Below are 24,971 nucleotides of genomic sequence, written 5' to 3'. Positions count from 1 at the left end.
ACAGACATGATGATTCCGGGTTTCAATCGGGTCCCTGCATGCACCAACCCAGTCAAGATAGACTGCGAGGACGACGGGCCTGTCACAGGTCTACTTCTCGCAGAGACGCAAAGGTCTTTTGGTGGCGGAATGGCTGACTCTCTACTTTGATTGCCCGCTGCAAGGCTTGGTTGGACTGATCGTGAGCATCGACAACATTAACCTCGATCTTATATGATGAGATTCGATCCGCCTAGATATTTTCGTACATATGATATCATCTGATATCCTCACAGGTGTAAATGAGGAGAAGTGGTTTGCGAAAGTGAAAGGAAACAATATGTATATTATAACTATCAATCGTTACTCATAAAGCCCAACACCCTCAACCCCGTCCAAACTAATTATAAATGCTCAAGGTATCAACAGCCGACCCATTGCCACAGGCCCCTCCAAAGTCACCGTACAGCTCCTCTCTCTCCTGCATGAACTTGCTGAACCCCTCGCGGGAGCAGCTCTCTCCCGGACCATCGCGACAGCCCACCAGCGGCTGCGGCGCCGAGTTCACCAAGACGCGATAGTACTCCGGGCTCTCGTAACCGGGGACATCACACTCCAACCGCTCGATGGCGATGTTGCCCAGGAACGGAAGGATGTGGCTACTCCTCCAGGCGCGGTTGTAGTTGACCTGGTCGAGGGGCATGGTGGTGTTGAGGTCATCCGCGCCGGTGAAAGCACTGTTATTGAACAGGCCCAGCGCCGTGACGACCGTGGGCGGGAGCTCGCGGTGGGTGAACGAGACATACAGCGTGTCGCTGGTGTTGGTGTCGCCGGAGACCATGGCCCAGCTGGCCTTGGCCCAGGGGAGCCCGATGTGCGGGCTCAGCGGGCGGCCGTACCCCGTGTTGTAGAAGTACATGATGTCGTTGGCGTACTCGAAGGCCAGCCACTCGGCCGAGGTGAACAGCGCCAGCGAGCAGAACGGCGAGAACCCCCGGATCACCGTCTCGTAGCCGCACAGCTCGAACATGGCCGTCACGTCATCGGCCGTGAAGTTGAACTTCGGGGCCAGCGTGTCGAGCCGCGCGATGATCGGGGTTGTGTAGTGGTCGATGAATTCCTGTACCAGTGTTGGTTAGCTGGGCCGGAGGTGGGTGGTGGTGTGAGAAGGGATGGCGGTATCAAACCTTCGACTGGTCGCTGCCGTAGCTGGAGCTGTAGGCCGGGCAGGCCTTGTATGGAGTCAGAGAGTCCGCACCCGTCGACTTGGACTCGGCCACCTGGACGAGATCCAGGGCGGCGGACTGGTTGTTCGTGTAGCCGTTGATGAACCCCTCGGCGGACTTGACGGTGCGGTCGGCGGTCGAGGTCCACACCTTGTCGGCGCGGAGAGTGGGGTAGTGCTGGTGCAGTTTCCGGCCCAGAGTGGTCGCTTCCTGCAGGCCGACGCGGGTGATCTTCTCCAGGTGCTCCTCGTCGATGGGGGCAGTCCAGTTGCGGAGGAAGGAGAGCGCGCCGGTCGATTGCCAGTCCTGGGTGGTGTTCCGCAGCTTCTCGACGAAGGGCTCGATGTACGACTCGTAGTCGAAGTCGTTGGCGTAGATGGCGGCGTGGCGCACCAGGTATGCGGCGCGGGTCACATTGCAGCCCGGGTGTGGCTTGGGGTCAATGGGAGGGTCCTGAGGGGCAAAGTATGGTGTGATACCAGCCAGATGGTGCAAAGGGTTGAAACCGATTCCGGTCGTGGTTGTAGCGAGGGTGCTGAGCGCGAGGACGGTGAAGGACTTCATGGTGGACGGGGTCGGATAGCCCGAGTAGGGCTGAATATTCGTACTGCGGGATGGTTGCTGCTGCACTGCACATTAATTGAGTGAGAGGGTCAGCAACCTATATAGGTTTCCTGGTTACTGCAATCATTATGGCAGAAAAAATAGTAGCACAGAGTATTTTACCTATTACATCATGGCCAGGCACCAAAGTATCTCCAGATCCAAGCGACGATGCAGTCATGGGCCAGCTCCATACGTCACCGATCTGCCGGACATCCTTGGAGATGCGCCAGGGCCCAGGTGGAGCCCATCCGGCCAATCCGCGCCGCGATGCGGCTTTAAGGGTCGCCCCGGCAAGAATTTAGCACTGAGTCGGGGAGAAGGTAAATCGCTGCAGGAGCGGCGGAGCGATAAATTTAGCCCGCCAGCCATGTCGTGGCTGAGTCGCTTTGGCCGACAAGTCATCAATCATGCATGCTCAGAGGCAGAAAGTGGGAGTTCATGGTGCTCTCCCTTCGGTCGCTATGTCATCGGACAGGAAGCTTGTCACCGACAAATTGGTGGACCGTTCCGGAGTCGCCAAGTTCTGCCGGCGTCTGGGCATTCTCCGAACGGATAAAGATCGCCGTCTCGTCCGGGTCCATGACATAAGGCTGTAAACAACCAACATCACTTCGAGAAGACTCCTGCAGCATGAGCCGAGAACCGAGTGAGCTAACGAGTAGACATTATCTTGGCTAGAGAATCGTTTAGAAGCCCAGCCGATGTGCTTGGCATTGGATGTTCAGGCTCGACTCGTGTTTGACCAGCATGAGTGCATTTGTTCCTGCGCAAGCTGCCCGGCTTGAGGGTCACAGTATCGCACCGAAATAGACGTGTAGCGTCATATACAGGTTCAGCCCAACCTAGGTCTAGAATTATGCTCATTAGCATCTCGGTCTCAGAAATACAATATCGCCTTACAGGTGACATCCGCGAAGTGTATGAGCGACTTTCCAGACTTGTGACCTGATTTTGGCGATCGAATACAGCTTGCAGTCGCGACTTTATGAAAGAATACTGGTAGTGGTGCTTCGTTGATCTGAATAGAGTACCTACATGGTTGAAAAGAGATACTGGTGGAAACAAGGAGATTGTGGGCGATCGTACTGAGCAGAGTGAGGTTGACACGACGAGGCCTGTGGGCGGAGAAGCCAGCAGACAGCATGTCTCGTGACTTCTTTAATCTACCGGATCGGTCCAGGCTCCTGCATGATTCAACAATGACAGCAATTCGAATTCTTTAGCTAAAATCATTGCGATGGATCTTCAAGCTTCGAGCAAGTTACGAGGCGTGTTACGGTGGTGACCTTCTGAAATGGCTGGCCTTACCTTAGATGGAACGGTTCCCAGGCACCGTCGACATCAGTCGGACTTGCCTTACTGAGCGGATGTTCCTCCGATGGAGCAGAATCACTGAACAGGCAATATAGCAACAGTACCTAGCAAGTACCTGTAAAACATTTGATCCAGACTAGACCAGATTTAACAAACATTTTCAAAGGCCAATTTCAACCGGTTGCACTATTTCACAGTCTCCCTAATCCACTCTCCTATGCCCAAATAAATGGAAAAGTTGTCGAAAACTCCGTCAGCACCGTCCCAAACCAGCGGCGTAAATCCAGAAACACAATCAAGTCCGAAACACCACAACAGAAGGACAGGCTTTCCGCAGGCAAATTAGAAAATCTCCCAGAGAACAATGCGCTCCATGCCCAGGCCCAGCCGGTTCGCATTGACCCGACACATCAGCGCGCGGAGCGCATACGCCGCCTCGGTCTCGCTGACCTCGGGGCCATGCGGCGTCAGCACAGGCGGATCGCGGTGTCGACTCGCGCCCTGGGCCGAGTACACGCAATCGAGGATCCTGAAGTTCAGCAGGCCGGGGAGCTGCACCAACGTCCACAGGACCCGCTCCCAGGTGCAGCTGTGCAGCGCGACGCCCTTCAACTCGACGGTGTGGAGTGTCTGATAGGACAGGCTGAGGATCCGCCCGAACGTCGCGGCCGACAGGCATACGCCTTCCAGCCTGAGCACGCGGAGCTTGGTCAGGTGCTCGAGGTCCGCCCAGTCGAGGTCTAGCACCCCGCCGGAGGATCGGATGGTCAGGCACTGCAGGTTCGTCGAGCAGTGGACCAGCCAGAACATCCAGGCCGAGAAGCTACGGTTCATGACCAGGGCTCCCGCTGGCATGGGAACTTCGTGGAAGCGGTAAGTCGGGATCGACACCTCCAGGTTGGTGAGACGCGGGAGGACATGCGATACGTCTCCGTGGGCCATGGAGAACGCAAGAGGGAAAAAGCCCGTGTTATCTTCGACGACGGGGAAACTGATGCGGAGCTCGGTCAGGTACAGAAGCGGCAGTTCGTAGAGCGTGCGCATGATGATGTTGCAGATATAGATCATTTCTCCGGGGGTCAGGGACTCGCGGACTTGGTAGTCGTAGTTCAGAGCTCTGACGTTGGGTAATTTGCGCAGGCAGGGCATCACGCCGCTGGACAGGCCGATTGTGGTTGCGATGTCGGCCCGGAGGACATGGGTGTTGTAGTCGCTGTTGGTCAGATAGACAAGCAGCGGAAATGGTCGGGGAACCCCGGCGCGTACTGCGTTGATCTGGATGTGTCGAGCAAAAAGAGGCGAGATCCGCATATAAAAGCTTTTGTTCAAGGCTCGCAGCTCTCGCAGTTTCCGGGCACTAGCCTTGTCCATGCCTTTATCTAGGAGTCGGACCGTTGGCCCGAAGAGCTCTTCCTCGATGTCTTCGACGAAGTACGAAGCGATCTAGAACACACATTAGCTTAGATGGCTAGAGGCTTCTGCAGGTAGATGCTTACCATGTCCCATATCTCGTTGGGTAGCCTGGCAAAGTGACTTGATATGTTGTTCGACTCATTGAGCTTGTTGACCTCGTCGAGCTTGTTTGTCTCATCGACCTTGTTGATCTCATCCAACTCATTCATCTGGGTATCTTCCTCACTGGATCCTGGCAATACAATCCGTCCCAGGGCATCATGAGGCAATCCATATATGGTTGCTGCATAATGTGTCAACATTTTGAGGGTTTCTGCTGCACCCGGTTGTGGTGGCGAGAATATGTTCGAATCGATCGATTGCTGAACAAGCAGAAAAGAACTTGCTTAGAAGTCCTCTGCTTTTACTTCTGCCTTATCAAGCTCAGGGACGCGCAGTAACGCGTTAGTAAATTCTTTCACAACAAGGAGACCGGAGATAATCGCCTCACAAGGTAGCGAAAGTGTTTTCCTTGGAATGAAGTGGAACGAAGAACGCGTACCTACTCAAGATAACAAACCAAAGCAAGTGTAAAATCGATAGTCTCAGTAAGTCTTCCAGATCAGTTCAGAGTCAAGGATCTCAGTAACACATTAAGAAAAGATCAAAATTGATGGTCTCAGTATGTTTCTTAGATCAGTTGAAGATCGATAGTCTCAGTAATACTTGAAAATGACCCAAGACAGACGATCTTAGTATTATTCATGAAACAACCGTGCCTGTAGACAAGATGAAGAGTTAAAGAGATGGGGATTCAAAGAGGAAAGAAAAAGGCAGATGAAGTGAGAGAAAAAGACCTGATGTCAGATTGTATATTCAGAGTCTACTACAGCGCAGATATTCACTTCACTAACTCACCAGATTTTCCCAATATAGCAATACATACTCTGTTTCTCAGAAAAGAAAATATTCTCCTCTTTTACCCCCTGTGTTAGACTAATGTCAGGCCTTGGCCATGCCTGCACTCTCCAGAACCTATCCCTATACTCATTCTCATCGATCAAGCTGGGGCTGAGGCGTATATTCTTGCCTGGCACACAACACAAATCTTCACTGAAACTGACCTAGAAGGTAACCTGCTTGAAGCAGCCAAGTATGTCCAGAACAACCTAGTTTAACAGTAAATAACAGCACCAAGCCCTAAAGCATCCTCCAAAACAACCCAAAGCAAAAACCCCCAACCAAATAATCAACCCGACAAAAGCAGAACCAAGCACAATATGCAGTGCACTAAGCAGAGTTATGCAGGCTGATTAATTATTTGTGGGTAAGTTAGTACCCACAATCCCGCCCCGAAGGAGAAGGACGCAGGCCGCGGGCCCAGACTGGTCCGTCCGCTCCGGCATTACCTTCCGACAAGTTGAGCTCCAAGTTACTCCGTGATCACGCGCCGCCCCCCAAAAACCTCACTGCGTACTGATTCAATCTCCCCCAAAGTCGAATGAAATGACAGACCCCTTCCCCTCCTACCTCATCACACCCGCAGAATACCACAATGTAGTCACCACAACCAAGACGGCGAGGAGGATCATCCCCCTAGCAGCAGGGCGGCCGGCGCTTCTTCCGGCGTTCGAAGCCCACCACCTCCCTGGCACGAAGTACGAACCCAACCCTCCTCCACCACCCAGAACAGAAGATGAAGAACTTGCACTTTGGCATTTACTAGATACACATATCTACCTATTCTCTACCCCTCTATCTACATGATCGATGCTTGTGCCCTTCTCGGGCACGTTGGACCTGTGCCACCCTCACCCACTACCCCCGTCCACATTCGTACACCGTACCAACTCGTCATGCCACAAACGCAGATTCTTTGATCAGTCCATCATCCGCGATGCTACCTCCCCCTACCCCCTCATGCTCCCTACCGCCGAAGCCTTTGCCGCCGCCATGACAGCCCTCGACATCCGGCCCGCCGACATCTTGGTCGTGTACGACGCATACGAGATCGGGACCTATAGCGCGCCGCGCGTGGCATGGATGTGCTCGTTCTTCGGCCACGGAGCGGTGCATGTTCTGAACAACTTCCGCGTGTATGTGGATTTGGGATACCCGGTGAGCTCGGGGGAGATCTCGAAAGGGGGTGGAATCCCAGGAGAGCCGGGGGATGCGTATCCCGTCGCGACGATCCCGGATCCTGATAGAGTGATCTTATATGAGGAGGTTAAGGGGTTAGTGGGGGACGAAGAGGTTAAGATTGTGGATGCGAGAATCGCGGGCCGATTCAGTGGGAAGCAGAGTGAGGAGGACACCAGCTTGCGGTCGGGACATATCCCTGGCGCAGTCAATGTGCCTCTGGCAAGGCTATTGGATGAGACGTCCAAGGTGATACTGCCCGCTGGCTCACTCAAGGACATCTTTGAGGAAGCAGGATTGTCCGTCGTGAACGAGGTCCCACGCTCGTGGATTTTGACCTGTAACTCCGGCGTGACTGCCGCTGCACTGGATCTAGCACTCTCGGAAATCGGCGCGAAGGGCCCTAGAAGGTTATATGATGGTAGTTGGATGGAATGGACAAGGCGAGCTGAGGAAGAGCTGGTGGTTGTTGACACGAACAGCTGAGGGTCACTATCGATCGTTAGTCAACAAGATAATATGGTTTCGGCGGTGGCTACTGGTTCTACTGTGCCAACGCGCATGGGTCCTGGCACGCCGCCTGCCAAGCTATCTTGACGGCCAGATGAACCCAACGAGCTGTAGCCTGCCCACCAATGGCACTTTGGCAGACCTCTCAGAATGCTGAAGGCGTGTATGATTTCGTGTTCTATCGATAACCGTTCTCGGCGAGTAATATGTGATGATGGCGTGAGTCGTGTATTCTCATCGCTCATTCATGATCATGCATCGTGTCTGACATGAAGCAAACAAAAACAACAACGCAAAAAAGAAATAATGTAGGCCACCCGTGTATCTAGTGGGGCGTATCCGAAAGTCGTCATATACTCTGTCAGGCTGCGGCCACGCTTACCTGATCATCCGCTGTGCTGAGCCGATCGAAGGCTCGGATCAGGTTCTCCAAAGTTTCTCCTTGGAAGGCGCCGCTTTGAAGTCCATCCCTCGTCGGATGATGATGATGGACGACGTAATTAGCGGAGACCGATTGGATGTCATGCTGGGTCCACAGCTTTTCGTTGAATTCCCGCAAGATGGACTGCGCCTCGACGGGAATCAACGTTTCGTCGGCGCCAGTGCTCAACACCAACTGGATCGTGCGCAGAAACGGTCGACATATTCGCCACGCTAGACCCATGTGCCAAAGACCTGACACGCAGCTTACTAGCACTTCGCGCCACTTTGAAGATCGCAGATTGGACGCAGCATGGAGCCCAATTACAAAAAAGTAGTGGACCATGACCACTGGTATTGATTTCCACCCGTGGCAAACACGGTACATTAAGATGATCGTTGCCATAGCATCCATGGCATCTTCTAAGACTTGCTGCGGGTCGAATTGTGTTACAGCAATAATGGTTTCCTTGGTCGTGGTGGCTTCTCGGGAATTGAACAGCCCACAGAGATTGACCACAGCCATGTGATAATATAGACTGCAGAAGTCAGTGATGTGCAGGCTTGGAACGATTGGGCCACATACTGAAGGCATAAATTGTGGGGGGTTTTGTTCCTTCCTATCCCAAGCACGATCGGCAAAGTCCTTTCAAATGTGACTAACTTCTCGTGGATCAGAGTGCCTTGTTGCCAGCTAGGAAGATCGACGCGGTGAGGCATCTGCGCCTCGAAACTCGAAATATCGTTGATAAGGATGAGGAGGTTGCGGCGGACGAAGACCCCTGTGTTCGCATAGGGCTTGAACGTCGGATATGTGAACGGATAAGGCGCCCATTGTTGATTGACATCTGAAAACAATGCTTCTTCCTGCGAGAGGTAATTCTCGGGGGGTGCTTTCCAGGGCGATGGTTTGCGCCCCAGTTGCATTGTTATTCTATCGGGCATCAGCACCTTGTATACAGCGTCATGCTGGAGGATAATCACTGACGATTGGACATCGTATATCCCGCAGGCAATAAGCTTATGTGCCCAGTGATTTCGCTTCGCTTCCGCCATCGAGTCGCTGTGGAAGACGGCCGACGAAGGAAGATGCAGCCCCAGCTGCAACGCCATTTGGCCACCATAGTAGATGTATTGCGTCCCGATTTTATCCTTTCCGGACGCGTTGAAAAACAGCCCTAGAATTAAGCTGGCTTGAACAGTGGTTAGACATACATTGTCCTTGTCCCGCTGCCAGAGACGACCAATCTCGCGGAACAGTCTCTTGGCAATGGACATTTCCTCCCTCCTATCCCATGGCTTCTCCAGGTCGTATGAATAGTGCTACTTGGGTCAGAAAAGGCTAACCGAGGGGTAGCAATACATACACACGCAAAAAAGAGGATGGCGTGCACCAGCAACGAGGAGCAAAACTGTGTCCTTCCGGATTGAAAGTCGGCGAGGAACACACTTGGCTCGATTAGATGCCAGGTAGGATTATCCCAGACGAAGAAGAGGGAGAATAGATGCGAGGCCACCGCACTATCGACGACCGATGTCCACTTCTCCGCCGCCGTGACCGTGTACGGGGGATGTCGACACACCAGCTCCGCTTTACCAGAAAGTCGACTCAGCCAGGCCCGCTGCACTCTGCCAAGGGTGACTCCGGGCCGTTGCGTTGACACCTGCTGGTCGAGATGCATGGCCGCATCGTGAACGGATGCGCTCCGCCGGATGGTCTCCACCACTGAGGGCAGGACTGCCGGATCACAATCGTGAACCACTTGGTAGATCTGATGCAGGTCCCGGAGCTGCCCCTGAAGCACTCCTAGGGCTTGGTCTAAGCTTTCAGGGTAATGAAGCTCCACGGATGGGGGCTCCTCCTCCTGAGAGGGTGGAGCCACTGGGGCTATCTGTGTTCACACTGGTTCAGCACACCACCACCCTCATGGTCAGTGACGACCGAAGTCAAGCCACACGATATGAAAGACTTACCTCCATGGTTTCCCCTTGCGAGGGGGTTGAGTCCGTGGGGTCCTGATCTGTAGTATCATCGTCCTGGTTTGTGGGTCGAGCGGAGATGAGCTGGATCATTCGTTCATGGCGTCGGATGGTGCTCCGCAACAGGGTGAGCTCTTTCTGCTCGAGGGTGCGTTTCTGTTCGGAATAGGTGCACTCGATGGCCAAGCCATCGCACTGGATACAAGTTGGCTTGCCACCATTGCACTTAGCTTTGCGTTGTCTACACGGATCGCAGGCACGTGAGGTACGTATGCGGGAGCTAGATAGTACGATCCGGGACCGATCTCGCGGGATCAGGACTTTGGCCCGGGAAACTCGATCGGACGCCCCAGCTGGTTGGCCAGAGGGCCCAGTGAGAGCGGGGAGAGGGCCCCTCTTGGTGCGCATGTCCAAGGTCTTCGAGTTGACGATGAAGTCCCGATCGACTTTAGACAGTCATGATCGGTACGATCGGAGAAATCCAATTGGTAATCGGTGGGTTGTCAGTATGATCGTGAGGGAGCGAGGGGGTGTTGAGGAGACGGCTGGAAGAGTTTTGTGGAAGGGAAGATACTTCCATGTTGGACTCAACCCGAGGGAGGAGGATGTGGGGCACCCAGAATATTTATCTTATCGTTTTCAACTGGAAAGGTTTTTGGTGGTGCCCATTGGGGAGATCGGGGTGGTCGGAGAGAGGGGGGAGGAGGATAAAAGGGACGGGGAGAAGGTTGTTGCGGTCAAACCTCTCACATTTGTTTCCAACCTACTCCGTACTGAGATTTCAGCGACCTCATTAGTACTAGGTGAAAGAGATCCTTAGGTACGGACAAGGGCATGGACCTATAGATTCGGCCAGGTGGAATGGATGGAGAGCGAACTAGGCTGGGATTGCCTTACCCCGAGTGTCCCGAGTCACCAGACGGAAAAGTTTCAGACCGAAGACGCGTACTGATTGGTCGCCTGCTGTTCGCGCCTTGTCACGCCTTCCCATTCTGATGCAGTGGGTGTTATCGCTGCCTGTTATCTCAGGCATCAAACCTGTTTTCTCACCCATACCCATATGTGACTTGTGCGACCGGCCATTCAGTCATCGCTTCATCTTCCCCCCGCTCGACAGGGATTCGGCTTTGATGCATGAAAAGATGAAATACGGAGTACGGAGTATTCGAACTATTTTTAAGTACTCAGTAGGTTGAGCAGCCTCAAGTCATACCTACGTTTTAACTACGTAAAGTACTTAAGTACCGTAGCCCCCATCCTGTTCTCTTGGAGGCTGCCGTGGGCTTCTCTGCCCGTGATATTCGCTTCTTCGATCCAGGCAAGCTGAGCATGAAGTATTAGTACTCTATTATAAGTTACTTTATCAAGTTTTCAGGATTGCCAGATCTTGTGTACTGTACTCCTGGCCACTGCACGCATCCTTAGTTTCCTGATTGGGCCCGGCTGCTATGACTCCTCAAATCTCATGATGCGCGGCTTGTCGATCTTTGCGACTTGGATAGGTCAGAGTGCGGAATATCTCTGCTCCCGGGCCCGGAGTCTCCAACTCATAGTTATACACACAAAGCCACTCACTGACTAAGCCCGGCTTATGACCTTGCTATGCAGCACTTCCCCAAGACCCTGTGATCTGCAAGGGCGATCGATCCCTCCCTTCTGATGCAATAACCGCAATCTCACCGCCACTGATTGGAACACGCCCCTGTCCATTGTTCAACCACCAGCAATGTCTCTTAGCAAATGATTGGTGCTAGATGCAAAACCATCCAGAGCCTCAAAATACCAGAAGATGTCTATTGCTGGATGAGTGGTCCCGCTGCTGGTCACCATCCATCAACAAATGGCGGCAATGCGCTTCATCACTGCTGGCCGGCCGGCCGGCCGGCTAGGTGACTGACAGCACAACCCCATTTTGCCTGCTGTATCGGCCAAGCCATGTTCTGATCCCGGCCTGCTTGTCATGAACATGTCACCTTAACCCATAGTTCATCATGAGCTACAAGTATGTCTACACCACAATCATCTCCAATAGTCCAAATGCTTGCTCGAATTCCAGGTCTTACTGCTCGAGGGCACGGTACTGATTGCCAGCAAATAGAGGTTCTGACAGCCACCTGCGCCGCCCGCATTCCTCAGCAACCCTTGCGTAACGCTTGAGGAACGTTGCACCTCGTCAAGCAAGCAACCGCGCTGACCGCTAGGCGTTCCCCGTTCGAAAGCTTGGATCACCTGGGGACCACTACTCTCTTCGTGCCCATCTCTTTTGCCGTGCAGACAAAGAGTCTGCTCGTGACAATGGAACAGAAGCCCTTGAGCTTTCACGTACCAAGCACCACATGTCGCGACACGAGGCAGAGACAAGAGACAGAATGGGATCCCGTCAGCGAGCAGAGGCTTCTGCGCAAGATGGATTGGCATCTCATGCCTGTCCTGACTCTCCTCTATCTGTTTTGCTTTCTGGATCGAGGGAACATCGGCAATGCCAGGATTGAGGGTATGGAGGAGGACCTCCATCTAGTGGGTTCACAGTACAACTGGGCTCGTATGTGCTAATCCCTGATCGCCTGGCTATAATCTAACGTTCTAGTCACGGTGTTCTTCTTCACGTATACGGTCTTTGAGCTTCCGTCCAATCTGATCTTGAAGAAGATCCGCCCATCCATATGGATACCTACAATTATGGTAGCTTGGGGAGTTGTCATGGTTAGTCGCAACATGGCCTCACAGCGTAGCTGTCTAACAGTCTGAAGACTTTGACGGGCGTCGTCACAAGCTATTATGGGCTTCTTATCGCACGGCTTTTTCTCGGGATTACTGGTATGGCATTGTTTAGATTGAGCGGGGCTATGATGGATGTGTCCTGATGTTCTTGTAGAAGCCGGTCTCTACCCTGGAGTGGCCTACTACATCACCATGTGGTATTCCCGTCACGAGGCACAGCTGCGCCAAGCGATATTCTTCAGCGCCGCAAGTTTTGCAGGTGCTTTTTCAGGGATTCTAGCTTTTGCGATCGGAGTATGTGCCGCAACCCCACTGCCCTTGACTACATTCTAATGAGCTGCAAGAAAATGGATGGCGTCGGAGGCTACTCTGGCTGGCGCTGGATCTTCATCATTGAGGGTATTGCTACGGTCGTCGTTGCGGTTGGGGCCTATTTCCTTCTGTACGACTACCCAGACACCGCCTCATTCCTTACAAACGAGGAGAGAGCCTGGATCTTGTATCGCCTGCAGTTGCAGTGGTCCGACAACGGAAACGTTGTGCCAGATACCATTGAGTTCAGGTGGAAGTATGTCTGGGATGCTGTGTGCGATTGGCAGGTCTATCTGGGGATTCTTAGTACGCACCATCTCATAGGCACCGTCATCCACCAGAATCACCGCTGACTGTCACAGTTTACCTCGCCATGGTGTGTCCGTTGTACGGCATTTCCTTCTTCCTCCCTACGATCATCAAGGACCTCGGTTTCACATCCTCAGTGGCCCAGTTATTGACTGTATGCTTCTTATCTCCATTTCGATGTGATCTCAATCTCACTGCCTAGGTTCCTCCCTACGTGGCTGCCGCAGTCGCCGCTATCGTGTCCGCTTGGTTTTCCGACCGCATGGGTCAGCGCTCCCCGCTGCTTCTGTTCCATCTCTGCTGCATCGTCTGTGGATTTCTAGTTTGCCTAGCGGGATCTTTGACATGGGTTCCGGGAGTGATCTACTTCGGAGTCTTCCTTGCAGTTCTCGGTACGAATCTCGTTCCTAGTCTACCTGCCTCATAACTAACGATCCAAAGGAATCTACCCTGCTATTCCAAACCTTGTTACCTGGCTCAGTACCAATCTCGCCGCCAGTCACAAACGCGCTGCCGGAATGGCCATGTATATTGGCATTGGCAACTTCGCAGGAGGTATGCTGATACCCATTCTGCTACCTGCAGCCCCATCATCTTCCAAAAGTACTAATTTGTTGCAGCGATGGCGTCGCACTTCTATCGCACACAAGACGCCCCTCGATATATCCTCGGCCACTCCCTTGAGTTGGGATTCGCTCTGATGGGCGTGATCTGCGTGATCGGGATGAGGGTGGCCTATCAGCGGATCAATGCTCGACGAGTGGACAAGTTGGTCGCGCTGCGACCGGAGTATACGATTGACGAGTTGAGAGCCATGGGAGATAAATCGCCGACCTTTCGGTACATGTTTTAGTTTACCTCGAGGTACTTGCGTGATGGTCATGAAATTAATCCCGGTGTGACTTCGTTATCGATTTACCTGTACAAGGATCTTCCTCGTAGTACTTAGCGACCCCAATCTTATCCCGATCGAACCTGTCCTCATATAAACATCACGTGATGCTTCCGCCGGATCATCCAAGCATGCGGCTCTCCTTCAGAACCTCTTCTTGAATGATTGAACCCAGCCCATATCCTGCTTGTCTTCAAGCGTCCCTGGGATTTATCCTGTTTCTGCAACTGAGATTTTATGTGTTCAACTCAACCCCACCGTCCCAAACCACGACGTTGACTAGCCAGTTCCTGTGCATGGGGCGAGATCCGACCTCCACAGAAGGGATCCGATGGAATTCAAAAGCATGTATCGAATTTCCAGAATCGACACCGAGCCGTTACAAGCAGGATGAGGGAATGGAGGGATAAAAGGCGCTGAGCCAAGGTCCTAAGAAAATTTAGAATCACGCTATCCAGTCTCTGGAAGAGACTGCAATGACGACACCTCGCTCTGATTCAATTGTAATCTACTCATTCCTGACTATGCTGGACCCCTCGTTCCTATCACCAACCAATATCAGATAACAGGGGCTTCATTCTTCGACATAAGGGATGGTAGTAAAATTAACCCCGCGCATCGCAGATACCATACTTAGTCACGATGCGCGTTGACAATCCTGAATCCGCCGAGTGATGGAAGGGCTCAGAAATCGACCATTGATACAGCGTTCAACGTCCTTTTTCACCTCATCCGGACATCTGAACCCTCCGAAGCGAAAGCAAGAAACCCAACCCCACGAAACCACCCAGTTTGTCCGGATGTTGATATAGTTATACCCACACTCAAAAAAGCCAGAAAAGGCCCCAATACAACATAACCCACACCCCACCCGCACAGACTGCCCAGCATTCTCAAGCTACCACCTCCAGCAAACCACACAGCGAGGCCAAACCACTCAAATAACCTCACACTCAATCAGACTCTCGACCCCCCTCCTCGCAGTCCAGATCTTCACTACCCGCAGCCCGTCCACGGACTCCACCAGCGCCCGCCACTGGCTCTCCGTGCGCTCCGTCGACGAGAAATTCGCCATCATGATGATATCCAGGCTCGTGGTCTCCCAGTACGCGTTCGTCTCGGGAATGACATTCTCGTTGATGAGGAGCTTACTGTGGCCCTTCCGCATGGCGGGGACGAGGTTCGCCAGGATGCGGCGGCAGTTGTCGTCGGTCCAGTCGTGCAGGATGGAGTGCATGTAGTATGCTCTTGCGCCTGTGCCACTTATCAGCAATTGAAATGCGGAAGCGGAAGGGGGAGAGTGGACGCACCCTTGACGACCTGCTCTTCGAAGAAATCATGTTCCATCAGCTCAAGCTTCGGGTTCAGGTTCAGCTCGCGCGCTTGGGACACGACCTCGGGCAATTCCTGCACGATCAGTCGACCAGGCAAGTCGGGCCACTTGCGGTGGAACTCGGACAGGTCGTGGCCTATTCCGCCGGCGACGTCGACTAGTAGGACATCGTCGGGGGTTACGGTGGCTTCCTGCACCAGGGTTTGCACGGGTGGAACCCCAAGTCCATCCAGCTGGGCCGGCCTTGGTGGTATACGGACATGTGATTGTTGAACTCGCTGGCGTGCTGGGGGTGCTGCTTCAGGTAATCGAAGAAGTGGAGGTTGGTGCCGAAGCCGCGCTGGAAGGCGCATTTGGTGCCGTCGTTGGGGAGCATGTAGCTGGTTGCTTTGAGGTGGGCGGGGAGAGCGAGCACTCCTGCCGTGACGCACCCGGACCTTTTTTAGGGAGAGTGAGACGGAGTTTGTCTCGGTTGTGGGGGGTCACTTACATGCATGGGTAGGCGTCGCTGTAACGAGGCGACTGCATGGAGATAGAGAACCCGGTCCGGCGGTATTCGTCTGGTCCGGTCTCCTTGATGACGCCCATTGCGGCTAGATGTTTGAGGATGCGTGCTAGAGGGAGCAAGACGATATTAGCTCACGCCGACATTGAAGTTGGAATGTGAGGGGGCCATACACAGCATCACCTGGCTGACCCCGGTCGCCGTTGCAAGCTCAGCTGCAGACTTCGACCTGTCATCCCGCGACAGCGCCGTGAAAAGATCCAGGTCTACTCCTATCTCAATGGCCGCGTAAAGCGAGCTCTGAGGGACGTCAACAAGAAAACATGCGTCAAGCGCGACGGAGGAAGAGTATGCTGAAAACACATACCTGAGACCAGCAGTGTCGGATGACTGCCTCGCGCGGCGTCTCCAAGGCATACACCAGCGAGCGGGCGGAATCCAGTATCTTGGTTCTTTCGAGCTCGTCATTCTCTATGAGGTAAACCTCCCCGTGCAGCGCGATTCTTTTCAGCAGTCCAGGTACCTCCTCCGGGTCGTTGGGAGCGATCGCGACATGGTTGTTGGTGAAAGCTTCTTGAGTGGGCTTTTTGATATGGCCGTTGTTGTGGCAGTTCACTGTGGCATCGGTTGAACTTGGCATGTTGGCTGGTACTCCACGAACACAAGATTAATGTGACGGCACAAGATCGAGATTGCAAGGTGGTGAATTGAAGCGAACCTCAACCAGCGCGATACAGTCCTAATATAATGGAGGACCATCCTGGCTTGCGCCAGTAGCGCTTGACCCGGCAAGTCGTGGACGCCATGCGAGAGAATGAGTTTTCGTACCCCCCGAAGTGTGCCAGCAATATCCATGAGAAATATGATGGGCTAGAAGAGACGGAGCTAGGGTGTCGCACAAGTACGGGGGGAGATGTGGAGATGACAGCGCCATGGTTCGGCAGGAGTAGAGAACAGGATATCCTTGACATCTGCGCCTCCGTCTCCCCGGACAACAAAACAATTCCCGAGGCTGTGGGCTCACGTTACACCTTTTTTGAATTTGAATGCATCGCTATCATTGACTCAGATGGCCTGTAACTCGTGTCTTCCATCTGTCCGGACCATCTAGCAGTAAGAGATTTGTTGCTTGCTCCCCAGTCTTTCTAGCGAACTTACTAATCTTCTCTCACTTTATAGGCATCCATGAAACATCTGCCCTTGAGAGGGATTGATCGGTTCCCTAACATCTCCTAACACCTTCCACTGGGATATTTAAAAACTGTATATTTCCAATATGAATCCATCGTCCTCAGAGTCTGCTAGTGATGACAAAGTACCAACGATCTTGATCGTGTCATGGACCTTGACAGTTCTAATGATAGTCGTGGTGACGGACCGCATCTACATCCGAGCAGGCTTGCTGCACCATCTTGGGGTAGACGACTGGCTGATTGTATTTTCGCTGGTAGGTCTACCCCGCCTCCGCGAACGACGCAGCTGATAAGAAACCAGCTTATGGGACTCGTATGCTGCATCTTCACGACCATCAACGTCAGACTCAGCTTCGGAAAGCACGCGTGGTTGTTGAGTGCCGCCATAGTCGAACATGCAATCTTCCTCAACTGTCTCCGTTTTCTCACGGCATCATCTCATTTACCATTCTCAAGCTAGCGGTGACCGCGATGCTGAATCGGATCCTGAATGCCAGCCACATTCAACGTGTTTGCCTCTAGACACTCAGCACACTGGCAGCGATCATATCTGGAGTATGCATCATCATTCTGTTCACCATGGGCGACCTACCTCGGGCTCTGTGGCAGACCAGCCTTGTCGCGGAGGGCAAAGCTACCTGCAAGAATTTGTGGATGTTGATTGACTACGCCATCTTTACTGGAGGTGTGCCACTTGCCCCAAGGATTTCGATCGAGAAGAGGCTAAACGCAATGGATAGCTCTATCCGGATTTGTCGATCTAGTCCTCGTGAACTATTCCAGCACCGTGCTGATGAAGTCTCATATGTCGCTGCGCAAACGCCTGACGCTATGCGCAGCGTTAGGCCTCGGCTCGGGGTATGTTCGGCATTCGTTCGCTGTATGTATGAAGTGACCACGATGCTCGTGCCACGGCAATGGCTGTCTGGCTGACCAAGAAGCCTACACATGTGCGCTCCCTCCCCCTCTTGCAGTGCGTGAAACCAACGATCAACAGACGAAACCGCAGACCTGATCATCTGGACTAAGTTGTTCCTCTGGTTAATTACCACGGACGAATCAACCCTAACCAGAGACAGGGCATCGAGTCCAGCGTCGGGATCATCGCTCCTTGTATACCCACGCTTCAGCCACTGCTTGATCTAATGCTTGGCAACCGCACTGCGAGCTCATACAACAGCAGTCGCAAGGGGTCCAATTTGCCGGAGTATTCCCATGGGAGCCATAGCAAGAGCTTAAAATTAAGGAAGATGGATTTTGCTGTTGCAACCGCCGAAAGCCAGAAGAATATCCTCTCTCATGCAAAGGGGAGAGGGGGGTCATATGCTGGTGATCATTCGGCGGACGGATGCCGTGACCGTTGAGCACGAGCATGTGAGAAAAGGGAAGCTGTGATCGTGCGGTCGCCGACTGTGTGGTAATTGTTTGCATGGATTAGCACACAACAAGAGGATCTTTCCCATACACCGACTCTTCCCAAGCTCAGAAAAGATTACAACTGGCCTGCACCAGCCCCATCTTAAGGAATACAAACCTGCTGACTAGGCGAGCCAGTCAAAACAACCGACCCTTGGACTGTTTCCGACCAGCAGAATGATCAAACCTGCACGAATCCACTGAACTCAACCCCAACAAGAAACCGTACAAAACCCCCGTGACAGAGGCGTACGCAGAAAGCAACCCCCGAAATTCGAAGTCCAGCAACCAGTGCTGTGCACATATCATTATTCAAGCGAACCGAGAAGAAATTCGCCAAGCATTCCAGGAATGCAACGAACACGCTAATAGACACCACACATATCAATACTGTACAATGGTCCGCAAGCCATTTATCTCCTCACGACTTGGCCCTAGGATCCTTCCACAGGGGATCCACGAAATACACGAACCCATGCGCCACCGAGGCCGCCAGCGGACCGACCTGAGTATTGTCAGCAGTGTTCCTTATTAGGCGATCGCCTCGGGAAAGGAGCAGAACCACCCCACTCCGCAAAGGGGGGTAGGCAGAGAAAACTCACCCAATGAATCCAATGATACCCCGGAAACTCGGAGGCGACATACGCCCCGAAACACCGTGCCGGGTTGACACCTATCACTCGCATTAGCCTTCACCTGGACCCCATCACCCCCAAACTCAACCCCTAAGATAAGGATACATACTGGCCCCAATATACCCCACCCGGGTAAACGAAGTCCCCCACGTAATCACACCGACCACCACACCCACCAACCACGGCCCGACCGCGGGCCCAAACACCTTGGCCTGGCGCGGATCCAACGCCACCCCGAAACACAGCCACACGATGATCAGACACGCGAAGAACTCGATCACCAGCCCGCTGGTGACCGGCACCTGGGTCGTGTCGATGTAGCACCCGCCGACCGTGATGTTGCGGTCACCGAAGGCGGCGTGCAGCGCGAAGCCGGCGAGCGCGCCGCCCAGCGTCTGGCCGAGGATGTAGAGCACGGCGCGGGGGAAGGAGATGATGCGGGCGAAGAAGGTGGCGAGCGTGATGAGGGGGTTGATGTGGCCGCCCGAGCTGGGGGAGAAGGTGTAGATGAGCAGCGGCGTGAGGAGGAGGTTGGTCAGGCCGCCGAAGGTCGGGGAGAAGAAGGTGACCGTCCCGTAGACGCCGGAGGCCGCCGTCGAGGCGGTCATGGGCGCGTACGGGTGCGTGGTGACCCAGGCGGAGATGAAGGTGTTGAGCATGCTGGCTATTTCGGGGGATTAGCATCTTGCTGCTTTCGGGCTGATCTGAGTTTCCAGTATAGTATGGTGGTGTCAGGGGCACGGGCACGGGCGCGGGCGCGGGCGATCCCCGATCCCCGTTGTTGCCCTATGACGGCGAGGAGGCGAAACTCACCAACACACTCCAGCATGGCGAACTTCCACAGATCCGGCGACAGGAACCCGCGCAGATCGAAGATCTCCTGCGCGTTCATGCACGGCGCCGCGTCGGGCACCCGGTCCAGCTCCGCCAGGTTCTTGGGGTCACTGCGGTCCAGCACGAAGTCCTGGTTGCCGCCGATGCGGCCCGCGAAGGGCGAGTTGGCCGGTTCCAGACCATGCTCGCGCAGATGGTGCGGCGTCGCGGGGGGCATCACCGTCTCCTCTTGCTCGTACTCGGGGAGATAGGGCACCGCCATGTGAGGCAGACACACGAACGGCAGAGATAGCAGCGATAGCAGAGATACAAGGGGGAGGATGTGTCAAAGGTCAGAGATAGAAGAGATAAGGTCCGCTGGGGAGAGGAAAGGCAAAGCTTAAGCTTAAGGGGCAGTGACGGGTAAACTCGCTTAGATGGCGATGCCCCTCCCCCCCCCTCTCGCATCCGTAATGCTATCATCATCACCTTCCAGGCTCCCAACCCGATCTCGGTGTCCTGCAGGATCAAGCGTATCGGGATGAAACGGAGCTGCACTGGAAGGGTGGAAAGTGTGGACAAAGGGATCCTTCGGCTCGGCTAACCGGCCCATCAGACCCCGGATTCCTGTGGGGTGGGGTGTCTGCAAGTTAGACTTTTGCCGAGATAGAGAAGCTTTCTGGAATATGAATTGGTCACTGGGTGCTGTCCGGGGTTTGCAGGCCAACCAGACCCAGAGCAAAGGCAGATAAAGTCTGGCCGATGCTCGGGTGGTTGCTTACCCGCCGACTGGGCCACGTTGTTTGGTGTGCTTCACTGCTTGTACGGGGTCTGGATCTATTCCTGGCAATCTTTTAGAGGTGGATGTTTGGAGTGTACATCTGCCCCCTGCTGCTAGATCTTCCTCTGTATGAGAACGAAACCAACTACACATCTTCAGTCCTAATTACTCTCAACAATCATTCACTCTTCCTACCTTCCGGATGAATCTAGTACAGTACCGTGCAAAGTCAAAATAATGACAGCGGCACGGAAACAACGGCAACGGCAACAGCAACAGCAGTGCGCAGTAGCGTAGAGTTTTCGCCCATCGCCCATCGCCATAGTGGAACCCCACCCAGCGTGAAACCCGCCTTGGCAAGAACATGTCTGTCCACTGCTCGGCCACTGTTTTTCCGCCAGTGCGTGCCCCCTGCCCTGCACAAAATCCCACCTAGCAGCATCAGGTAAGTTACGGAGTAGGGTTGGTTCCTGGCTAACGGTCTTTGCGAATGTGGTCTTCCGTACGGTAGTTCCCAAAAACCCCTGGACATTCACGCCCCCCCCCCCCCCGATCAGACATCAGACAATCCCAGGTTCCGGGTTTTGCCTATCACAACCCCAAAATTGGGAAATCGAATCGCGTACTGCGTCGCGGGATTCGGCACTGCAGTCAGGCTTGCGTTGCCCTTTTGGTAGGTGGTCGCGTGCTTTTGTCTTCTTATGCTCATAGGTAGATCCTGTGGAGTATGAGTATCTATGCGTGAGACTGTGGGTGCAGGGGGTGTGTCTTGTACATCGTAGAGCTCTACTAGTACCCCATGCCTCTACTTCTATAAGCCGTACGGCATGTCGTGCTGGTAGCCATACAGTAGATATCTTTGCACGATTTTTGACGGTTTTCGGACATGACGGACCCTTGCGGGGTGTATGATCTTGCGCTTGATATATTCTCCCTCGAGACTGGTGTAATGGCAATGCAGTGGCAACTGGCGGGAAATGCCCACACGATAGTTGTCGGAAGGTCAGGTCATGCATCTACAAAAAAACCACAACATGCAGACGAACACGGAACCAGGACACCATTATGCCATTCTGCCAGCAGATCCGGTCCGGTGAGGAATAGCAACTTCAATGATGCGAGCGGCCTTCCACAGCAAGATTATACTCAACCATGCACACAATATCCAAGGACCGACCGCACAGCATAGTTACGAGTACGACCCGCGACGCCACATCGCTTGGAACATACTTATTCCGGCCCCGGAGCCGCGGCCTCGGTTCTGCTTACGCCGTCTCCGCCGACCACCGACCACTCCCTAAATCCGAAATACCACGATGCACTCAATTACAAGATCATATTATGAAACAACACATTCACTAACAAGTGCAGAGATAACACGTTATAACGTCAGTCACCGACCAAATAAATCAAGGCACGAATCTCCTCCGTCACGTTTCCTTCCCCGTCATCATGATGGAACACCTTCACCATCAGTTAGCAATCATCCCCTAGCTTGACGCAACAAACTTACACTGCGAATAAAAGTCATTCGAGTACGTGCACTTGTACCCGCTCACGCAGACGGTCGCTCCCGTCCAGCCGCTGCCGCCGCACTGCGCGTACGCCGAGGCCGTCGCGGTGCTGCCGCTCGACGTGGTTGTTGTGGTGCCGGTAGTCTTCGTTGTCGTTGTGGTAGTTGAGCTGGCCTTCGAAGTCGTGCTGGAAGAGCTAGTCGTGGTCTTCACGGTCGTGCTGGAAGAGGTCGAGGCGCTGGTGGTGGTCTTCAACGTCGTCGACACCGTCGTCGACACCGTCGTCGAGGTCTTGGAGGTGGTCGCCGTCGCCGTCGCCGTGGCGGACGGCAGGCTCCCGCTGGGATTGCCGTAGAAAATGCCCCGGCCGTTCGTTCCCACGAACACGCGGCCGTAGGTCTGCAGATCGCCGTTCACCACGTTGGCGGACGCAGAGCCGAACCCGTGCGACGCATCCGAGATCAGCTGCCAGTTGGTGCCCGCGTCCTCGCTCTTGAACAGCCCCGCGGCACCGTCGATGGTGAAGAACCCATAGATCACGACGTAGCTGCCCGTGGAGGACGCCTTGCCGAACCCAAAGCTCCAGCCCGCCGTGACGCCGCTGCCAATCTGCGTGAACGTGCTACCGTAATCCGTGGAATGCCAGAGGCCCTTGTCGGTCGACGCCCAGACATCTCCGGCGACGGAGGGGTGCGCGCGGATGGCGTTGACGGTTGTGCTGGACCCCAGGGTCACGGTCTTGGTGAAGGAGGTCGCCGTGTTCTTTGACACGTAGATCGCGCCTGCTGATCCACCATAGAAGACCGTGTTGTTGGACTTATCCGAGGCAATGACTGCCCCAGACGGGAGAGACGAGACTGCGGTCAAGGTGCCCTGCGACTTCGACACCAACGCGCCCGAGGTGCTGGACATGAGAAGCACCGTGTCACCGTCTGCGGACAGAGCCACCGCTCCGGTGCCGGTGCTGGTGGAGGCGGCGTAGTCTGCATACCAAGTCGAGCCGAAGTTCGATGACAGGGCGAGAGTCGGGTAATCGTCGCTAGCTCCGGACCGGACGATGTTGGAGGGCTTGTTGCCGGCGTAGTCGATTCCGTTGGTCGTGCCGTAGGTCGGCGTGTGGAACGCTTGGTTTGGCGCTGCGTCCAGATTCGAGTGGTAGAACCCACCGTCGTCGCCAACAGCGGACAGCAGTGCCGGTCCTCCGGGCGGCGTGATCAGTCCAAGCACTGCCATCTCCTCAATACCGACCGCCAGGGATTTGACCGTCACATTGTGCTTCGAGTCCCAATTCGTCAGGTCGTGTCCGCCATATACTGTCAGACCCGTACCATAGAGCCAGTGGTTGGAGTCGAACGGATCAATAGCAAGGGCCTCGACCATCCATCCGACGCGAACAGGGAACTGGTCGGTTGAAGTCGTGTCCTGGATCCAGGGGGCGTTGCTGATATCATAGCTGTAGTAGTAATTGATGCTCGGATAACCGTTCCACTCCCAGATAGGGGACCAGGTCGCACCAGAGTCAGTGCTACGCCAGATGAGTTCATCCGGCCACCAGCAGTTGAGTGCAGCCACCATCAAGGTGCCAGGGACTTGGAGGTCAACTGAAAGACCACCGTAACCGTAGTAGGTACTCGCAAGGGAGGTGGGACTAATATCCGTCCACACTCCGCTGGTGATGTTGTACTTGTGGACCGTGCCGTTTGTGCCATCGTAAGGACCAGCTCCATTGGCGTAGGAGATGTACAGCGTCTTCTCCTCAGGGGACAAGACCCCCTTGTGCGGGAGGAAGCCGTACTGAGGCTCTCCGGACACCCAAGCCCCTGGAGAGTCAGCGCTGCTTTCAGTTGCGGGCTGATCCAAACTCACAAGAAGCACCCGCATCCTCCGACTTGAAAACCGACTTTCCAGCATCCGCAACGCCTATCGACACGTCAGAAGATGATTCCGCTTTTGCGAGGAGTTACCCACCGACAAAGATCCTCGGTGTCGCAGACCCCGAGCTACCAGAGGTCGAATCAAAAGTCACCCAAGCGATACCCACGGGGTCCGAAGTATAGGTCGAGCTCGAATCCTGGAAATACGTTCCTGCACACACTTAGCCAAACCCTATTTGCCAGCACCGAAGAATCATACCAGTCCAGGTAAAGGAAGTGACATTCGACCAGGTCGCTCCATAGTCCGTACTCTTCCACAAGCCGTGCCCACTCCGCGCTCCAAAGTAGAGAATGCTATTCTTGTTTGGGTCGACCGCTAATCTCTGCATTGCATCAGCTTTCCACTCAACTCCAGGAAGGGAACGCAACCTACCTCACCCATGCCGCGACCAGGCATATTCCCGCCAACCTTGAACGGCAGCTTCGTCTCAGTCCAGGTATCACCCTGGTCCGTCGAGCGCAAGATCGATCCCACATTGGGGTCCCATTCGTTGGTATACATGCCCACCGCCACGTACAGACGGTCAGTGTCGACGGGATCCGTGGCAAGGGCATCGATGCCCCAGTCATGCCTGAGCTCGTTAGCCAAACTGTCCATACCGTTGCCAGGAAAGCAGGGCAGCCCACCAGGTATCATTTCCCACCCAATCCATCAACGGGGTCCACGTGTCGTCCGAGTTCAGACGGTACGCGCCTCCGATATCCGTGCGCGCGTACGCCACCCCTTTGGCGGAGGGATTGAAGACGATACCGGGAGTGAAACCTCCTCCGCCTGTTTGCGTCGCAGTCAGCAATCTTCATTCCAGGGTAGGTGACCAGAGAGAACAGACCACCTGTGACGACATTCTTCCACGTGTAGGCCTGCGACGCCGCGGCGTCTGCGAACTTGCCCAGAAGGGCTGCACATAGCAAGGCCAGGCTTGATCGGGCCATGGCGCTGAAGATGGTGGTTAATGGCTCAAGCTCGGTTGATCGACGGAGAGAAGTGGGTGCACCCCAGGTCCTATTTAAGTCACCCTCCTCATGATGGCAGGAACCTGGTGTGTA

At 54.3% G+C, this 24,971-nt stretch overlaps 9 protein-coding genes across 9 annotated transcripts; 4 read left to right on the top strand and 5 right to left on the bottom strand.

The window, feature by feature from the left end:
* Positions 1-305: 305 nt before the first annotated feature.
* Positions 306-1,929, bottom strand: BO72DRAFT_450516 (putative histidine acid phosphatase). Its single transcript, XM_040945272.1, has 2 exons — positions 1,167-1,929; positions 306-1,099 (listed from the first exon to the last, which is right to left on the bottom strand). Exons 1-2 carry the CDS (start codon positions 1,767-1,769, stop codon positions 380-382), a joined length of 1,323 nt encoding a protein of 440 aa, XP_040798641.1. The 5' UTR covers positions 1,770-1,929; the 3' UTR covers positions 306-379.
* Positions 1,930-4,622: 2,693 nt separating this feature from the next.
* On the top strand, positions 4,623-7,475 carry BO72DRAFT_479341 (sulfurtransferase; the record flags this gene model as incomplete). The annotated part of the gene is made up of 3 exons (XM_040947573.1): positions 4,623-4,641; positions 6,064-6,175; positions 6,389-7,475. The coding sequence occupies 3 exons, from the start codon at positions 4,623-4,625 to the stop codon at positions 7,140-7,142; spliced, it is 885 nt and encodes a 294-aa protein (XP_040798640.1). The 3' UTR covers positions 7,143-7,475.
* Positions 7,476-7,527: 52 nt separating this feature from the next.
* On the bottom strand, positions 7,528-9,974 carry BO72DRAFT_384319 (uncharacterized protein; the record flags this gene model as incomplete). Its single annotated transcript, XM_040941547.1, has 5 exons — positions 7,528-8,125; positions 8,173-8,520; positions 8,575-8,909; positions 8,954-9,324; positions 9,557-9,974. The coding sequence occupies 5 exons, from the start codon at positions 9,972-9,974 to the stop codon at positions 7,528-7,530; spliced, it is 2,070 nt and encodes a 689-aa protein (XP_040798639.1).
* A 500-nt stretch (positions 9,975-10,474) lies between these two features.
* BO72DRAFT_196537 (uncharacterized protein) lies at positions 10,475-10,818 on the top strand. The gene has a single exon (XM_040939564.1). It carries the CDS (start codon positions 10,562-10,564, stop codon positions 10,760-10,762), a length of 201 nt encoding a protein of 66 aa, XP_040798638.1. The 5' UTR covers positions 10,475-10,561; the 3' UTR covers positions 10,763-10,818.
* Positions 10,819-11,972: 1,154 nt separating this feature from the next.
* BO72DRAFT_470657 (MFS general substrate transporter) lies at positions 11,973-13,761 on the top strand (the record flags this gene model as incomplete). The annotated part of the gene is made up of 9 exons (XM_040947042.1): positions 11,973-12,108; positions 12,154-12,269; positions 12,317-12,383; positions 12,442-12,581; positions 12,632-12,905; positions 12,962-13,062; positions 13,111-13,300; positions 13,350-13,463; positions 13,529-13,761. The coding sequence occupies 9 exons, from the start codon at positions 11,973-11,975 to the stop codon at positions 13,759-13,761; spliced, it is 1,371 nt and encodes a 456-aa protein (XP_040798637.1).
* A 976-nt stretch (positions 13,762-14,737) lies between these two features.
* Positions 14,738-16,278, bottom strand: BO72DRAFT_470656 (o-methyltransferase; the record flags this gene model as incomplete). Its single annotated transcript, XM_040947041.1, has 6 exons — positions 14,738-15,054; positions 15,111-15,324; positions 15,390-15,570; positions 15,624-15,747; positions 15,812-15,938; positions 16,006-16,278. The coding sequence occupies 6 exons, from the start codon at positions 16,276-16,278 to the stop codon at positions 14,738-14,740; spliced, it is 1,236 nt and encodes a 411-aa protein (XP_040798636.1).
* Positions 16,279-16,914: 636 nt separating this feature from the next.
* BO72DRAFT_470655 (uncharacterized protein) lies at positions 16,915-18,195 on the top strand (the record flags this gene model as incomplete). The annotated part of the gene is made up of 6 exons (XM_040947040.1): positions 16,915-17,085; positions 17,133-17,219; positions 17,288-17,339; positions 17,373-17,516; positions 17,572-17,711; positions 17,905-18,195. 6 exons carry the CDS (start codon positions 16,915-16,917, stop codon positions 18,193-18,195), a joined length of 885 nt encoding a protein of 294 aa, XP_040798635.1.
* A 252-nt stretch (positions 18,196-18,447) lies between these two features.
* Positions 18,448-20,114, bottom strand: BO72DRAFT_450509 (MIP transporter). Its single transcript, XM_040945271.1, has 4 exons — positions 19,696-20,114; positions 18,992-19,546; positions 18,850-18,920; positions 18,448-18,752 (listed from the first exon to the last, which is right to left on the bottom strand). The coding sequence occupies exons 1-4, from the start codon at positions 19,976-19,978 to the stop codon at positions 18,669-18,671; spliced, it is 993 nt and encodes a 330-aa protein (XP_040798634.1). The 5' UTR covers positions 19,979-20,114; the 3' UTR covers positions 18,448-18,668.
* A 1,812-nt stretch (positions 20,115-21,926) lies between these two features.
* BO72DRAFT_498841 (putative endoglucanase) lies at positions 21,927-24,857 on the bottom strand (the record flags this gene model as incomplete). The annotated part of the gene is made up of 8 exons (XM_040948796.1): positions 21,927-21,940; positions 21,990-23,810; positions 23,857-23,910; positions 23,959-24,075; positions 24,124-24,247; positions 24,298-24,496; positions 24,552-24,696; positions 24,755-24,857. The coding sequence occupies 8 exons, from the start codon at positions 24,855-24,857 to the stop codon at positions 21,927-21,929; spliced, it is 2,577 nt and encodes an 858-aa protein (XP_040798633.1).
* Positions 24,858-24,971: the final 114 nt, after the last annotated feature.

This window comes from Aspergillus fijiensis (genome assembly GCF_003184825.1).
Source record: "Aspergillus fijiensis CBS 313.89 unplaced genomic scaffold BO72scaffold_46, whole genome shotgun sequence".
Lineage (NCBI taxonomy): Eukaryota > Fungi > Ascomycota > Eurotiomycetes > Eurotiales > Aspergillaceae > Aspergillus > Aspergillus fijiensis.
Note: the sequence above shows the minus strand (reverse complement) of the source record. Positions and strands in the feature narration are given on the sequence as shown.

Bases quoted from the DNA above. Each gene is read 5' to 3' on its own strand.
- BO72DRAFT_450516 (XM_040945272.1), bottom strand. From the start codon at position 1,769: ATGAAGTCCTTCACCGTCCTCGCGCTCAGCACCCTCGCTACAACCACG. The intron at 1,100-1,166 runs GTTTGATACCGC...ACACTGGTACAG, and splicing joins ACGGCAGCGACCAGTCGAAG to GAATTCATCGACCACTACAC.
- BO72DRAFT_196537 (XM_040939564.1), top strand. From the start codon at position 10,562: ATGCAGTGGGTGTTATCGCTGCCTGTTATCTCAGGCATCAAACCTGTT.
- BO72DRAFT_450509 (XM_040945271.1), bottom strand. From the start codon at position 19,978: ATGGCGGTGCCCTATCTCCCCGAGTACGAGCAAGAGGAGACGGTGATG. The intron at 18,921-18,991 runs GTATGTATCCTT...TGCGAGTGATAG, and splicing joins GGTGGGGTATATTGGGGCCA to GTGTCAACCCGGCACGGTGT. The intron at 18,753-18,849 runs GTGAGTTTTCTC...GACAATACTCAG, and splicing joins GGTATCATTGGATTCATTGG to GTCGGTCCGCTGGCGGCCTC.